At 43.3% G+C, this 17158-nt stretch overlaps 2 protein-coding genes across 4 annotated transcripts in view; both read left to right on the top strand.

The window, feature by feature from the left end:
• Positions 1-5778: 5778 nt before the first annotated feature.
• Positions 5779-17158, top strand: part of DNAJC28 (DnaJ heat shock protein family (Hsp40) member C28) — a 60533-nt gene continuing 49153 nt past the window's right edge. Inside the window, exon 1 of one of the 2 annotated variants that reach the window (XM_069202461.1) lies at positions 5779-5912. In XM_069202461.1, the coding sequence (XP_069058562.1) occupies positions 5801-5912 (112 nt within the window). In that variant the 5' untranslated portion in view covers positions 5779-5800. Of the gene's footprint in view, positions 5913-6485; positions 6590-17158 lie in introns of those variants that run through there. The other variant, XM_069202462.1, reaches the window with a different exon arrangement.
• Positions 6490-17158, top strand: part of TMEM50B (transmembrane protein 50B) — a 274230-nt gene continuing 263561 nt past the window's right edge. Inside the window, exon 1 of one of the 2 annotated variants that reach the window (XM_069202465.1) lies at positions 6490-6589. The gene's annotated coding sequence lies outside the window, so the exon portion shown is untranslated. The remainder of the gene's footprint in view (positions 6590-17158) is intronic. The other variant, XM_069202466.1, reaches the window with a different exon arrangement.

The raw sequence follows: 17158 nt of genomic DNA, 5'->3' as shown, positions 1-17158 counted from the left end.
CCGGCACCCCTCCCTCCTAAAACTGCCGGCCTCCACTGGTGGGTAGCTTATGTGGACAAAAAGTTACGAAGGCCTAAGCGCGAACTTCCCCAAATAGCCAAAAAAAGGCCTGCCGCCTCAGGGGGAAAGGCCTGGCAGCGAAGGGGTTAAAGTATGTACCGATAAACAGAAGAAATACTGGCTTCAGGTGAATTTCCTAATTTTTGTATACCAGCAAAGACATTAAAATACGGGTCATGCCGCTATAAAACCAGCTAGGTTACATCAGTAATAGTGTCTGTAATGACTTGGAGATCACCATAATTGAGATTTTCCAAGCCTTGGTGTCTGAAAGGCTAGATTTTATTAAAGACACGGAGGCGAGTATTATGCAGTCTTTTCTTGCTTTAATTACGAACAGCAGCCAAGCAAGAACTACAGTATCCAGAAACAAAAGAACTACAAAATGACCTCATAGTGTAGTAACCAATGGGATATCACAATGCACTACTAATATCTTAACTGCGAGCAACAAGTCCTCTTTTCTTGATGCGAACTAAAGAGGAGAAGTAACCAAAACAATCACATAGAACATAAAAAACCAAAGTCATAAAGTCCATGCAACCATCTCGAAGATGACGGAGACCGAAGGACGACTGGAAGGTATAGTCGATGTCGCACAAATCCAAGCTTGGTAAGAGACGTTGGTGTGTATCACGCTGAGCCAACACCGGAAGAGGGAGTTGGTACTGAAAGAGAGAAACAGGGCGGGTTAAATCGTGGTGGGATAATACTCGCCTCCGTGTCTTTAATAAAATCTAGCCTTTCAGACACCAAGGCTAGGAAAATCTCAATTTTATTACAAGACCGGAGGCTCCTATTATGCATGTTCAAAGCATTGCAATCACAGAATCTGAGACATGAGAAATCGGTTTACAATAAAAAGTTCTAAACGTATTTTAATTCGACCAGTCTGCAGATCTGAGAATATCCTGTAAAGAGGAACCTGCCCAAAAAGCACGAGAGGCCATAGCCCCCCTGGCCGAATGGGCACCAAAGGCACTAATATCAATGCCAGCAAGGGACATAACCCATTTAACCCAACGAGCCAGGGTAGGGGAAGACACAGGAAGGTGAGGTTTCTGTAAGGAAATAAGTAGTTGGGATGAAGAGGATGATCTCAAATCTGCAGTACGGGTTACATAAGTTTTTAAGCAATTTGCAACACATATATTGGGTTGAGAGGGAAAATATGGATAATTAATACTAGACAAGTTAGTTTTCGTACGTTTTTTGATCTGAAACGAAACACCAAGGGGAGAAAAGAAAAAGGAAGTAACATCCAGTGCTCTAACATCTGAGATCCGCTTGATAGAAACTAAACATAAAAGCATGGTTAACTTAGCCGAAAGCTGTTTAAGAGATAATAATTCATTATCAGGCCACGAGGTAAGAAAACGCAACACCAGAGTAACATCCCACATAACATTATATTTAGGAGACGGTGTATTAACGTATCTTACTCCCTTTAACAATTGACATACCAGGGGATGCTCTCCAACTGGCCTACCATCAACTCTTTGATGTTCCGCGGAAATGGCAGATCTATACAAATTAATAGTGCGATAAGCCTTACCTTGAGAAGCCAAAGAAGCCAAAAAATTTATAATTAATACTACATTCGCTGAAAAGGGATCTGAATTCCTGTCCAGGCACCAGCTGCACCAAAGGGACCAAGCTGACTTATAGGCCCTGGAAGTTCCCGGGGCTCTGGCCTGCTGGATAAATTTAACAGCGTCCTCCGAAATTCCTGGGACTCCCCAGGACGACCCGAAACTTTCCAAGCTATGAGGAACAGGGATCCGTCGAGAATCAACTGATGTTGATGGCCCTGAGGATTCAAGAGGAGATCGGGAAATTGGGGCAGCCAAAGAGGCGGAGCGATCGCCAGCTCTAATAGAGTCGGATACCACGGTTGGGTCTGCCAGAAAGGAGTTACAATCACCAGAATAGACCGTTGCCTGCGCACCTGAGCGAGGACTCTGGGGATGAGAAGGAAAGGGGGAAAAGCATATAGAAGGGAAGTCGGCCAAATCTGAAGAAAGGCATCTGTGGCCAGGGCTTGTGGATCTGGCCTCCAACTGAAATATGAAGGAAGGTGAGAATTGAGGCGAGAAGCAAACAGATCTATAGACATTTCTCCAAAGACAAAAGAAAGGTGACTGAACACTGAAGGGTGCAGTTGCCAATCGCTGGAATCGTGAAGGTGTCTGGAATACCAATCCGCTACTGTATTGAATCTGCCTGGCAGGAAAACCGCCTTGACTGAAATCCGACGAGGCAGACAATATTACCAAAGATGTTTTGCCAGAGAGGAGAGTATCTTTGACCTGGTACCTCCTAGGTGATTGATGTATCTGACCGCGGACAAATTGTCCATCCTGAGAAGGATGGTGCAACTTACCCTGTTCTTTGCAAAAGTGCGGATGGCAAAGGAACCTGCAAGCATCTCTAAACTGTTGATGTGCAAGAAGGACTCCTTCAGAGACCATGCGCCCCCAGTCGAGAACTGACCACATCTCGCGCCCCAACCCGTCCGACTTGCATCGGATTCTAATACAAGATCTGGGGCGGCAGAGAAGATAGTTCTGCCGTTCCAGGCATCTAGATGGGTTAGCCACCACTGAAGCTCTTCTTTGGATTCGGCATCTAAGACCAAGGGATCCGAATAAGCGAGACCCTTGTGAAGATGACGTATTTTGAGCCGTTGCAGGGCTCGATAATGTAAAGGACCTGGGAAGATTGCCTGAATGGAAGAAGCTAACAGACCTACCAGGCGTGCCAGATTTCTGAGAGAGATCTGCGGAAGGGAAAGGGAGTGGCGAATCTCCTTCTTGATCAATGAAACCTTGTGTTGCGGGAGCTGCAACACCGATAGAGTGGTATCTATTCGAAAACCGAGAAACTCCAAAGATTGAGTCGGAACTAAAACCGACTTTTGCACATTGATGAGAAAACCTAAATCGCGAAGGAGGTTTAGACACAGTTGAAGATGATCTAGAAGTAGATTTTTGTCCTGTGCCATCAAAAGGAAGTCGTCCAAATAGAGAATTAAACGCACCCCGTGAGACCGGAGAAAGGCTGCGACGGGTTTGAGAATCTTGGTGAAACACCAAGGAGCGGAAGAAAGGCCGAAGGGAAGAACTCGAAAGTGGTAAAAAGAGTCCTGCCATTGGAATTGAAGAAACTTCCTGTGTGAATGATGAATTGGGACTGTGAGATAGGCGTCTTGCAGATCCAGTCTGATTAGCCAATCTCGGTGAAGCAGAATGTCCCTGAGATGGAGAATAGTCTCCATCTTGAAGTGACGATAGATTATAAAATTGTTGAAAGCCTTGAGATTCAACACCAGACGAAATTTGTGATTCTTCTTCTGAACTAGAAAGATGGTGCTGAGGAAGCCCGAAGAGTCGAATTGAACAGGCTCTATTGCGCACTTGGCCAGGAGAGATTGGATTTCGACGCGCAAAAGCTCGTTTTGCTCTTGGGAAAAAACTAGGGGTATAGGGACGCGACTCTGAACTGGCATCTGATAGAATTCTAACTGGTACCCTTGAACAGATTGAATCACCCAGGGATCTGAGGTGAGAGAACGCCATGAATCGAGACACAGAGCTAATCTGCCCCCTACAGGAGGAAGGCCAGAAGCGGAAATACTTACCGGAGGTTTGGTCTCCCCTGCTGGAGTAACCTCTGGACCGGTAGCCTCTTGAACGACGGGGATAGAACTTCGGTTTGTATCCTGAATAGGATTCAGGTTGAGATTGCTGGTTGAAGGAGTCTCTGTTGGAATATTGATTCCTGATGGAGCGGCCGGCAAAGCGACTCCTGCCTTTGCCGGCCCTGGCAAAAACCCGAGACGAAAAAATTTTCTTCATCGAAAGCTGGGCCTTATCCAGAGAGGCAAAGGTGGACACATATTTGCCCAAATCTTTAATAAAAGAATCTCCAAATAACAGGCCTTTGGCCAAAGGACCCTCATCTTTTGAGGCCAGAGAAGTTAATTTGGGATCGATCTTTAAAAGCAGACTCTTCCTCCTTTCAATCGAAAGTTGAGTGTTGGCGTTCCCCAGCATACAAATAGCACGTTGCGCCCAGTTTGAAAGGACCTCCGGATCAATAGGGTTACTATCCATTTTTGCTTCTTCCGCCAAATCAAAAATTCTGGTGAGAGGGCCCACCAAATCAAGAAGCTTGTCCTGGCAACCCGACCAGGCTCTATCCACGCCCTTTTTGGGATCCTTGCCGAATTTTGAGAAGAACATCAGCATGTTAGGATCAATTACCGGAGTTGCTGTTATATTATCCGGAAGAGAGGGACGAGGACACTCTGACTTGAGTTTATTACGAGCAGTCTTATCCAGAGGGTGACGTAAAAAGAAAGAAACATAATCCGCCACATGCTCTGATGGGTACCACTCCTTTGAATTTGGATGGACCATGAAGGAGGGATCAAATAAGGGTTCACCAGCATGGTCGACTAAATCGTGAGACACTAGGTGTACGTCACCACCGTCAGGAGGAGAAATTCTACGCCTTTTCTCCAGAGGCCCATAAGAAACTGGATCTTCTGATCCGTCCACATCGCCCTCATGGCTGGAAACATTATCATCGTCATCCGTGTCTCTTAACTGCGAAATATATAAAGGAGAAGGAGGGGGACCCGATTTATAGACCTCTCGGGTGGAAGGACCAGAGGAAACGCCTTTGGACGTCATTGGGAGAGTGGTCGCACGTTTCCTGCTCTTATTAAAAGGCAATTTGGAAGAAGACATCATCTTTGAAACCGAGGCTTCAAAATTTTTGGTAACCTCAGACATGGAAACTGAGACTGCCTGCTGTACAGAGTCCCTTATGAAGGACTTCAAACTCTCCTGAAACACCTGGGAATCCTCTTCCCCAGCCATAATGTAAAAACACACTGGTCACCGAAGGGTTAATTTTTTTGAGGAAAAAGAAAAAGGAAAAAGAAAAAGGAGTGTCTGAAGGGGCGGGACCGAGCCAAGGGAGGCGGTTCAATGCAGTCGAAGTCGACTGACAGACGAGGGCAGGAGTTGAGAATGCCAAACGAGGCAAAGTGAGCCAATTATGCTCAAATAGCAAGCAAACCCGGTCGGAAATAAAGACGCGACGCGAGTATCAGCTGACAAAGTATGCCGGCCCAAAGAATGTGAGGAATGCTACGCGTGCGCTGAAAGGAATGCGACGCGCTCGAGCGCGCGTCCTCAACGGCCGAAGACGGCCGTTGAGAGACGCTGTGTCGGAAGGACAGAAAAAAGGACGCGCGTTCCCTTATAATAACCGCGCGCTAAACACACAAGTTTCACAATGCAATGGTAATAACAGTAAGCACAATAAACAACCGAGCAAGTAATGTAGGTACTTATCTTGACTGCGAGCAGCAAGAAAAGAGGACTTGTTGCTCGCAGTTAAGATATTAGTAGTGCATTGTGATATCCCATTGGTTACTACACTATGAGGTCATTTTGTAGTTCTTTTGTTTCTGGATACTGTAGTTCTTGCTTGGCTGCTGTTCGTAATTAAAGCAAGAAAAGTCTGCATAATAGGAGCCTCCGGTCTTGTAATAAAATTGTTTAGTTTTAAAACGTATTTTCAAAAGATATACTTTTAAATGACATTGATTAAAAACAGCAAATTGACTTCGGTATTTGGAATCTGCAGTATCAAATCTTCTGTGGCCAATAAAGTGCAGTTAAACTGCCATTATTAGCTGAGTCGCTGCACACCGCCCCCGTAGGAAATGCTGCGATTTACACTTGTAGCCCAGCAGCACGGCGTCTCCGCGTGCAGGTCTCCGCGTGCAGCACTATGCAAAACAGAGCAGCACTCTAGTATCGGCTGTGATGCAAACGGTAACACTGAATGAACGAGTGAACTGTTTGGCCGTTCACGTTGTTATGGGCAAACTTGCAAGATAAAATGAAGGCTGAGAAGCAACATAAGCTAGAAGTAATTAAACAAATCAAGACAAACTCAATCTATTTAGATGGTACTTGAATGATTCGGTCTTTTCTACTTGTTCCGCTCTGAGATGGCCGCCACTTACATACGTTTCAGGTCACAGAATGGGTTGTTAGAGGAAGTCTGTGGTTAAAGTGCCTGCCGGCTCAGAAGAAAAACTTTATTTAAAGAAGAGACGGCTGAAATGGTGTTCTAAACGTTTTATATAAAATGTTTGAAAAATAGTTTTACTTGTTTTACTGACTCTGAAGACCTTCCGCTATTTAAGTGATTGCATGAACCGCCTCCCCCTCTCCCGACACCTGCGTCTGTTAACTGAAAACTGATAATAGTTTTTGTGTTGATTTGAGTTTCCCTGAATTCTAATTCAGTTGAAGCACAGCTCCCAAGGATTACATAGCATTGATAAAAATGCTCAGCAGGGGTTGCCGCTGTAGTCCCTTTTCTGTGTCTATTGGTATGTGTGGAACTACATGTCCCATCATCGCCCGTGAAATAGCAAATGTCTGACTGGTCTAGGTCTGAAGCAAGTCGGAAACTGCCCTTCAGGGCGAGGGGTCTTTGCAAGGTGTGTGTTTGTAGTCAGGAACAAATAGTTCATGTTTTGAGCCCTTATTGCCTGTCATTTATAACTCCATGCATTTCTTTTTCCATTGGTTTTACTATTGTGAACATTTTCGGTGTTCTTACAGATTGTAGGACTTTTTGTATAAATGTAATGTGACATTTGATTTAATCGTCAATATTATTTATAAGTCATCACCAGGGGATGTGGCTTACCTATTACTCGTGGGATATCTTTTTTCTGGAAGGGTGAATGTGTTTCTAGATTTCAATTCTGATTTGGAGAATTCTTGCAATGTTTTTATAGGGGCATATGTGCCTGTTTCAGCGAGATTTCCAGTGAAAAAAAACAAAATCTGCATGCAGTGGTGGGAACCCTAGAGGGGATGCCGGGCCAAGGCACCTATACACATGGTGGTGCTGTGAGCATGTGATTCTCTTTCCTCCTCTAGATCCATCAGATTTGTTCAGTGACATTGCCAATGGACGCCTTGGTTTTCTTGCTGGGGGAGGTAGGGAGTAGTCAGTCTCTCCATGCGCTACTGTATTTTGTATTTTTAATATGTATAGAGCACATTCAGACCATAGGTATCGAAGCGCAAAGTTGGAAGAGAGAAACAAACGCAATCCAGGCAGAAACTACTATGAAAACAGCCAAGTTTTAAGTTGCTTACGAAATAATAAAAGACGAGTCATTTCTCTAATCTTGGCTGATAAAGAGTTCCATAGTGGTTACCGAAAAAGCCCGATCACCCCATTTTACTTTTTTGCACCGCTGTACCAATGCTAGCCTAAGGTCCATGGACCTTAAAGGGCGACAAGAGGAGCACCACTTAAGAATGTCTTAAGGATATCCTGAGCCTTGAGAGTGGAGGACCACCGTCACTCTTAATTCTCACGGTATGAAAGGAAAAACCTTTTTAAAGATTTTTACCAACCAGAAACATGCACTCGTGGCCCTGTTGACCTGCATGTCAAAGGCCAAGGAAGAGTCGCAGATGACCCCAAGATTCTTAGCTGCTGTGATGGGAGTGGGTAAAGTCCACACAGGCCTTGTGCCACTAGCGGTGATAGAAGATAGAAGTATTTGCCCCAAATATAAGAATCTCGGTTTTATCCCCATTCATTGTGACCCTGTTTTGAGAGATGGAATAGCACTGTGTCGCACTGCTGGGATATAATATGGGTGTCGTTTAGATAGATGGTCAGTTGCACTCCTTTCTCTCTGAGGCATTGAACAATAGGCCGCACCAGCCTGGTGAAACACCAAGGGGCTGAGGACAGACCAAATGCAACAGCTGTAAATTTGTAGCATTGGTCACTCCAGAAGAGCTGAAGAAACTTTCAATGGGGCTCAAAAATGGGGATCATCAAATACACGTCTTTTAGATTGAGACACACCATCCAATCCCTTTCTTGTAACAGATCTTGAAGAAGATGGATGCCCTCCATCTTGAAATGTCTGTAGAAAATCCAAGTATTGAATTGAGAAAGGTTTCGAACTAGGTGGAAGCCTCCGCCCTTCTAGATGAGAAAAATGGTGCTTACAAAGTCATTGGGATGATGACAAGAGCATGTTATTGCGCCCTTGCGGAGTACCTCTGAAATGTCTTTGTCTATAAAAAGACTCTTGTGTTGGGAAAAGGAAATGGGGGTGGGGGGAATTCCTGGACGGGAGTCACATAGAATTCCAGGTGGAACCCCCAGCATCGTTCCTAGCACCCTAGCGTCTTGTGTAATCTATTTCCAATCCTGTAAGAATAAACTCACTCTGCCACCCCCTCAGGAAACCTCCGAACAAGGAATCAATGTTACCTGAATATGAGGAGTCCGCTAGAGAGTGTTATAGTGGAAATGGTTTCTGCCTCCTCTGTTGCTGGAGGGCTAGACATTTTTGGAGCCTGAGTAGTTGGCCGTACCTCTTTCTTTGCTAGAGTAATATCCCCCGGATAAGGTCTGGGCAGCAAAATGGCCTGATGCACAACTTCCGTAGCGCCTGGCCCAGGCAAGAAGACCACAGTTGAATACCTTCTTTATTGATGTCCGGGTTTATCCAAAGCATAAAGGATGGTCACATATTTACCTAAATCCTTACAAACTTATCCCCAAAGAGGGACCATTTACTAACGGACCAGCCTCAGAGGGGGCCAGATCCACCAATTTAGGATCAATGCGGATGAGAAAAGATTTGCATCTTTCGGCCAAAATAGAGCACTTGGTGTTGCCTAGATAACAAATGGTGTGTTGGGATGCTTCCAAGAGGACATCAGGGTCTACCGTAGAATTGGGGTCTTTGGCCTGAACTGTCAGACGAGGATTTTGGTGAGAGGACCATATACATCGAGTAACTTTTCCTGGTCTCCCTGCCAGGCCTGGTCAGTTCCCTTTTTTGGGTCTTTGGTGTATTTTTTGAAGAAGGTAGCCATTTTAGGGTTGAGTTCTGGTATAAAGGGGCGAGGGAACCTGGAGCGCAAGGTATGACGCACTTCTCTTTTGAACCCCTTTTGGAAACGTGACTATACATAATCAGCTACTTCTTGGTATGGGTCCCATTCCGTGTAGTAGGGGTGGATGATGATGTCAGGGTTAAATTGTACGTTTTGTCTCTGAGATGCAGAGAGCGTCTCACAGGAATTATGGCACTTACTTTTGCATTTAGTGAAAGATAGAGGTTACATTTGAGATTGGTCAGAGTCAGAAATGTGGAAACCCGAGTCTGAAGAGGGATGCTCCCTTAAGAGGATCCTGAAGGGCCTGGTGCTTCAGTCGCACCATATTCATGGTTGAGAAGGGCCAGATTGTCACTTTATCTAAGGCAATGGTCTTCAAACATTTTAATGTCGTTCCCCACCTCCAGTGAAAAAAATATATATATATTTGGGGCTCCCCTCAGAATTTTTCACAATTAAATTGGCAGTGTTTAAATATGTCTACACTTATTTAAACATTGCAGTTAAGTTGATGGCAACCATACTATTCTGGTCAGGGAGGCCTTAATAACATGTGAAAGTATCCACAGTATGATTATTAGACGTGGGAGTAGGGGCTTTGAAGAGTATTTGGGGTCCCTTCCTTTTTGACACATACTCCCATTCTGGATTTTAATGACAAAACAAGTTAATTGTGGATCATTACAGAGCGGTCTACTGCTACTCATTTTTTCAGCTTAAAACAAATCCCTGTTATTAACATAATCCTCCTTCTTTTGGCCATATCCTGGCGCCCCCTCCTCCCTAGATAACTTGAGGCCCCCCTAGAGGGCCCGCCCCTCAGTTTGAAGACACCTGATCCAAGGACTCTTTATGAGAAAAAACAGTCTCTGATGGTTTCACCTCTAAGGTGGGATGGGAGGTCGTCCCCAAGCTTGCGGCAAATTCCCTCCTTCAAAAATTTAAGATGGACTGAGCAAAGGGTCGGAGGGCCCTTATTAAGGCTTTGTTAACTGAGTCCTGCATGTGGAAGTCCAGAGCCTCCACCAACCTTATCTCCATGTGCTGATCATATGGGACCTCTGAGAAATCACCATAGTGATCCTCCTCGCCATAGTTATGTGCCCCACGCCAGAAGATGCGAAAGGAAGCGAGTGATTAGAGGTAGTATCGAAGGAACAAAGGGGGGAAGGGTAGCCCTTCAAGTGAAAAAGAGCATGAAATCGCCCTGGCTGGAATTCTTTATGTGGAGGGAGGCACCTGACCCCTAGAGCAGAGCTCTGAGATGTTTTGATGAGCCCCATCCGGTGTGGGGGAAAACCGGTGGATTAACGCAGTCTTTAAGGTCTCTCTGCATCCCTAGAAAAGTCCTCGGTGGAGCCGAGCACGCAAATCCGTCTCTTGAAACACTGATGTACTGCTCATGCATGGCACCAGAGGAGAAAGGAGGACAGATTCCTCCAAGCACGGGTGATGCATAGGTGCCAAAGTCCCCTCGCCGACTCTACACCAGCTTGATGAAAAGTGGGAACGCGTTTCTGACAGTGCCGAAAGCCAGCAGTAATTACAAACAATCAGGCACCTATGAGAACTAGAAATGCACTGCACTGAGTAATATAATAGCAATAAACACCGATAAGACATATGCATAGATAAGGGAAGAAAGGCACTTAACTCACACTGTGTCAGCAGCAAAGAAGGAGGAAGGATTTCAGAATCAGAGGGTTTTATATGTAGAAATGATACCTGTTTGGTGGTCCATTATAAGAGATGGACATATTGACTCATAGGAAATGTAGTTTCTGTTTTCTTTGTATTTCCTTGACTGCTGTGTTTTTTGCAGTAGAAGAAGGAGAAGCATAATCCAAAGCCCCTGGTCCTGACATAGAATTCTAAATGATAGAAAATATTTTCACCTATGCTTGGTATTGTCTGTACTCCTGAGATGTGCTGTAATAACCCTGGGACATCCATTTTCTCTTTCCCTTAAAAACTTAATAAAGAGATGGTTCAAAAAAAGACTGCACCATGGAAGTAGAGTGTACTGAATTCAATGAGACTAAACTAGGCTCCACGTAGCAACATTATATGGTAAATGGCTGTCATGGTTTTGCGTATGTGTTGGCTCATTATAAGACACGGAAAAATACACTGATCAAAGTTTATGCATCTGTGTGGCTAGTTCCACTGCCAGCTCAGAGACACAGCCATCATCCTTTATTGGTGCTAACAGATATTCAGTGAGTGTACATGCATACTTCTCCAACATGCAGGCTAATATTTTAAAATAATAACAGATAAAAAAATTTAAAAGCATGTATTATTTTAAACTGGAGTTGTGGTTTATAAAGCAGTGTGTATCACTGAGGTTGTGCAGAACCTAATTTATAGGTGGGTATCAGATAGTTAGGTCTGTCATGTGGCCTATTTAGGTAGTGTTTCTGTGCGCAGGAGGACCAGAGTTGTCCTTTTGATGTGGCAATGCATGAATTTGAAGCAAAAATGAGTGAGAGGTGGGACTCATAATAGTAAAAATGTTTGTAAATGGATAGATAGAACATGTCTGAGCGCAGTGTGACGTGTATGGGAAGTGTTTTGCTGTTGGGAGTGCATAGAGTTGCCACTTTTTCCTGGAAAGAAATACCGGCCACCTGTTCACATTTTAATATTCTGCAAAGGCCCTGATCTGATTCTTAAGTAGAACCCTAGATGCAATTTTCTGCATTCCTTTCTAATATGGCCTTTCTGTCTTTGTTTAATTATCAGTCAGGAGGATATTAGGAAATCTGTAGAACACATTTTTAAGAGTTTTCTTCTTAAATTTACTGTTTAAGGTATGATCTCTTTCTTTGGACTATCTTTTCCTTATCTTAAGTGAATCTCTAAGGTCCCAAGCCCTTAAAAACTTCTGTTTCCAACAGTTTGCATGAAGCTTGTGATCCTCTTCCTCTGTTAGATTTAGTTATAATTTGTTCTTAAGCTTTCTGTGAAGTCATGTGTTTAGTGATCATCTTTCTTTGTTTTTGCTCAGTTTGTACAGAATTGTTCTTTATGAAATTTGATGTTGTTTTCAACTCCAATGGACAAGAGTCTGAACGCACATTTGATATATTAGCCTTGCCGTTAGTATTTTTCTGGTGTTCCACTCCACAAAAATATCTCTCCTTATTTCAGCATAAGACAGTAGATTTTTCACTCTATGCCTATGTTTTAAATTCAATAACACTATAAAATCTGATTTGACCCCTCACAGAGTTTTTTTTCCAACTTTGAGGAAACAATTTCAATAGCTCGGACTCTATTCTTTTAGTAAGCTAGTTGTACATTATTCTCTACTCTTTGAACTTAAGTAATCACTTTATCTTGTGGCATAGAAACACATCAAGGTGTCTCTTTCCGTATCTGGATTCCTAAAGGGTTAGATGCACAAAGCCTTTGTGCAGTTCTTAATGGTCCGAGTCGGTATTTTGGGCCGTTAAGAAATGCAAAACGACCTTTTCTGATATACAAAGGCCTTTAGGAAATGGCAAATTGTGATTTCTACCCTGTAGAAATCGCAGTTTGTGATTCCCAAAATAAGAAATCACAAATGGGGATTACCTATTTGCGATGTCTATTCTGATGTACAAAGCATTTTTCGTAAATGTGATTTGGGCATTTAGGAAATGTAATTGCCATCGATTTGAAGTTGATGGTAACCACGTGCAATTAAAAAACAAAAAAGGACCCCAAAATGTTTATTTTTATTTGTATTCGCAATTAAGCACACACATGCCCCTTGGGCATATGTGTACTCAACATGTGCACCACTATTTTTGGGGTGCACTAAGGAGGGGTCTTTTGCCCATTGCCATCCCTGGTTTTGCATTTCCAAATAGCGATTTCTTAGTAGGAAATCACTATTTGATAAAATCAAAACTGGTCCATTGACACAAATGCGTTGGGATTCCTTATTTGCGATTTCCTAATAGCGATTTCTAGTTTTTAGGAATCGCTATTAGGAAATCAGTATCTCTGTACATAGCATTTTGCATTTCTTAAATAGTGATTTCTGTAAAGCCTCTACTTAGGAAAAGCAAAATTGCATTTTAGTACTTCAGGCCCAGAGTGAGTTTCCAGCAGATCCATTTTCTTTGTAGCAAGAATTGCACAATTCATATGGCTCATACTTAGACTTTCTAGAATACACTTTTTTTTCCAGCTTCAGATGCTTTCCAGTCTGCCCATAACTAAGTACGCACGTGGTGCCATATCTCGAAATTGGGTTCTCCCTTTGTCACAGGTTAATCGCCAGAGAAAGGCTTCATTAGAGACCTTTGGCAGTTTAATTTCATTCAATACTCCGTGGAAACATTTTTCTGCAAATGTGTCGATTTAAATTTTAATTGCAATATCTGCTTTTTTTATTTTTCTACAACACTTGTTTTTACTAAAGAACTTGACTGTACTGATATGCCAGGTTGTCCGTGGAATGGTTCTAGTGCCATTCTGGTTACCCGTGTCAGGTGTTGATCTTGTGCCCTTGTACTACTGGTCAATTGTCACCTGAAATGCTTTTGCACTGCAGCAATGATCTGCAATTTTCCTGGTTTCTCAGATAATTAATGTTCTATATTCTTGTACTGCTCCCATTAAGCCTGCAACCGTTTTTAGGAACTCAATCCTTTTTGAGGTGTCTGGATTTTCAATCACTAATCATTTTTGTTTGGAACAGATTCTCATATTTGAGTAATTTATGTTTTGGCTATCTGTCTGAATGGTGCTTTTTGATATTCTTGCAGTTGCAAAACTTATCAGTTCTCAACTTGACTGCACTTAGTGCTTTCTTCAGTAACAGTGATTCCTTCTATGCTAGGTCTCAGTGGTGATGTTGCCATCTTGTTCAGCAGGGCCTTTAATAGTCTATCTATGGGCTCAATTACGTTTCTGGGGGTAGCTCTAGTTAAGCCTGCAGCCCTCTTCTGAACTCCAACTATAATGATCTCCTTTGACTTGTTCTTGGCACCGTGGGTCTAATACAAAAGTGGTAGTTTTAATCTTTCAACTACTCTGAGGGTAAATCAACATGAGCCCTTTCCACATAGGAACAAGTAAACTGAGGGCAAGTTTCGAGTCATATATCGAAGTGCATGTAAATAGCAGCCTAAATTGAATTCCCTACATTTCCTTTAGCATTCCTTCATCCTGCTTTACTCATGTATGGTTTGTAAATTCACACATACAATAATTACCAAATGTCTATAAAGTAATGTGGTATGAAAAATACTGTTAGACATGAATACTGCAAATGTCAGTAGTATTAGCAGTTCAAATAAAACAGTGAATAAATATTCATATACAATTTCAGTCCAAAAAACGTTCTAAATTAATATAAATAACTTCACCTCTTGGATGCATGAATAAATAAAGAGCTCAGTTCATAAACTAATATGTGGTTCAGTTCCAATCTGAAGTTCTGTTAATGAAAAAACAGACATGTTATTTACCTTTAAGAACACTTTTGGTGGATACTCTATAAACCTCAGACTATTCATCTTAGAATACCCACCATGTGGACATTAGTTGATGTGTGTTAAATACTAACTTGGAACCTTTTTATATGTTTTAAAAAAGAGGCCACTCCACAGAACAGGAAGGTGAGAGGGCAGTGAGGTAACTGTGGTTAGTATCCACCAGAAAGAGCATAAGTAACTTGTTCTTCTGATGGATACTTCTAACCTCAGATTCCTCACCTTAGGTTAGATACCACAGCAGCACCTCCCCCCCCCCCCCCCCCCCCCCAAGGTGACCAAAAAGTTGCAGAATCAAGCAAACAAAGTTTCCTTCCTACCAGACCTAGCTGTCAAGGCAGTAGTACTTTGTGAATGTATCAACTAACTCCCACTCTTCACACCAACATAGTGGTAGCAGCCTTAACAACCATGGTGGAATGAACTCTCAGACCTGCTGCTTCTTGGCCAGTGTGTAGCTGATCGTAATGCAGAGGACTGTTCACCTTGACAATGTCCTCTTCTGCTCACCCATCTCTTTCTTTGTTCAAGAGAACCCCACAAAACTTTGATCATTCACTTGATGATCCTCTGTGCCATTTATGTGAAAACGAAAAGCCCTTTTGGGATCCAACCGATAAAGCTCCCCTCCTTTTTCAAGGGTTTAAGGAGCAAAGAATGCCGGTAGAGGGATGGATTGCTGAACGTGGAAGGGAGTCACAGCATTTAGTACGAAGGCCGCCCAAGCCCTTAGCACCAGTTTGTCTGGGAAGAAGGTGTTGTAGGGCAGTTGCACTGAAAGAGCCTCAAGTTCACTCATGCAATGAACTGATGAAACTTCAATGAGGAGGACAGTCTTCAAGGTCAAGAGATGCAGCAACCCTGAAATACGCTGGAAGGGCGCACACATGAGGAAAGTCAAGACCAATTTAAATTTTAAAAGTGGTATTGCAAATGGCCTTAGAGAATGTGTCTCAAACTGTTAAAAGATCTATCTCATCACAGCAGGTGATTTGAACAAGGATAGTTGGTCCAGCAAATGTAGAACAGATCGCCAAAGATCATTTACTATAGTCTACTGCAAGGCCTTGCTAGGCTAAAGATAAAACCACAAGAAAAGCTTTGCCTGTAAGGGATCCACACACCAACCACCATACCAGGCTACACATTTTTTCCAGAGCACAGCGTAAGGGGATTTTGTGAAAGGGCATCTGGCAGTGAGGATGGCATCACCCACTTCAGGTGGCAAGTCAAATGTATTCAATTACTATCATACAATCTCCATGCAAGGAGCTGTATGTTTCATAGATTCAGGTGGAGGACCCTGCCTTTTGATGACAGTAGGCTCTTGTGAAGTGGCAGCCTGACTGGAGGACAGATGCTCATGTGCAAGAGTTCTAGTACCGCACTCAAAGGCCCAATCCAGGGCCACTAGTATGACTTGTGTCTGTTGTTTCTGATGTTCTTCAGAATTCGAGGTAGGGCTGGAGGATATACAGGAGTCCCTTGTCTCATTCCAGCATGAATGTGTTGCCTAACCAATGAAGATCCAGCACGCAGAATTGTTGATTTTGTGTGAACGCTTTGGTGGGGAAAATATATAGCCAAAGTTCTCTAGACTTAAAAAAAGATGCCCTGCGCCTCCTCAGGATGTAGAGGCCGATCATGATTTGCCAGGCAGTGTCTGCTCAGTTTCTCTACTGTGGTATTCAGGTAACATGCCAAGTGATTGGTGATCAGGAAGATGCCCTGGCACTCCAACCTTCTCCAGAGATGCAAAGCCTTCTGGCACAAGTCCCAGGACCCCACTTCACAATGCTTGTTGCAGTACCTAATAGCGGTGGTGTTGTCTGTCAGAACCTGCACCTTGCTTTCCATGATGTTTAGCAGGAAGGCCTTCAAAACCAGGTAGATTGACCCCAGCTCCAGCAGATTAATGTAGAGTTGCCCCTCCTCTGGAGACAAGAGTCCTCTGATCTCCACCTCCCCAGCTGACTTCCCTACCCAACAGTGATGCATCTGTCCATCCAGGGTTGCTTGGAGAGAAAATCAGGTCACCAGGCACAGGTCTGTGTAGTCTGGCCACCTGCCTATTCACAGGTGTCCAGGAACATGGCTTCGACCAAGTAGCCACTTGAATGTGTGAGCACATCATTTAATGGAAGTAGGGGCTCAGATGTGGCTGGCATAGGTTGCAGAATTTCTTTTAAAACATGAATTCTTAGTGGAGGGCAGTTGCAATTCTAGTACCTCAGTTGCTGTATGAACCACTACTGCAGATGAGGCACTCTCTACCATTGGTGGCTCATTTGACGAGTCAAACTCTGTCTCAGGAGAGGTATCAACTTCCAATTCTATTCTGTAAATCAAGGCATAGGTTATTATGAGTATAATGAGGGGGGAGGAAGCCACCCTGTAGGAGGCTGGCCTGGCTTATAGTGGGTACCTGATGGTACTTACACCTTGTGCCAGGTTCAGTTATCCCTTATTAGTAGTGTTCTAGCAGCTTAGGCTGATAGAGTTACCTATAGCAGAGCAGCTTAGGCTGAACTAGGAGACATGCAAAGCTCCTACTATACCACTTATATTATATAGCACTATATCATAAGAATCACAATACTCAGAGTTATTAAAAATAAAGGTACTTTATTTTAG

Source organism: Pleurodeles waltl, chromosome 8, assembly GCF_031143425.1.
Source record: "Pleurodeles waltl isolate 20211129_DDA chromosome 8, aPleWal1.hap1.20221129, whole genome shotgun sequence".
In the NCBI taxonomy this organism is placed as follows: Eukaryota; Metazoa; Chordata; class Amphibia; order Caudata; family Salamandridae; genus Pleurodeles; species Pleurodeles waltl.
This window is presented reverse-complemented; position numbering and strand designations above follow the sequence as displayed.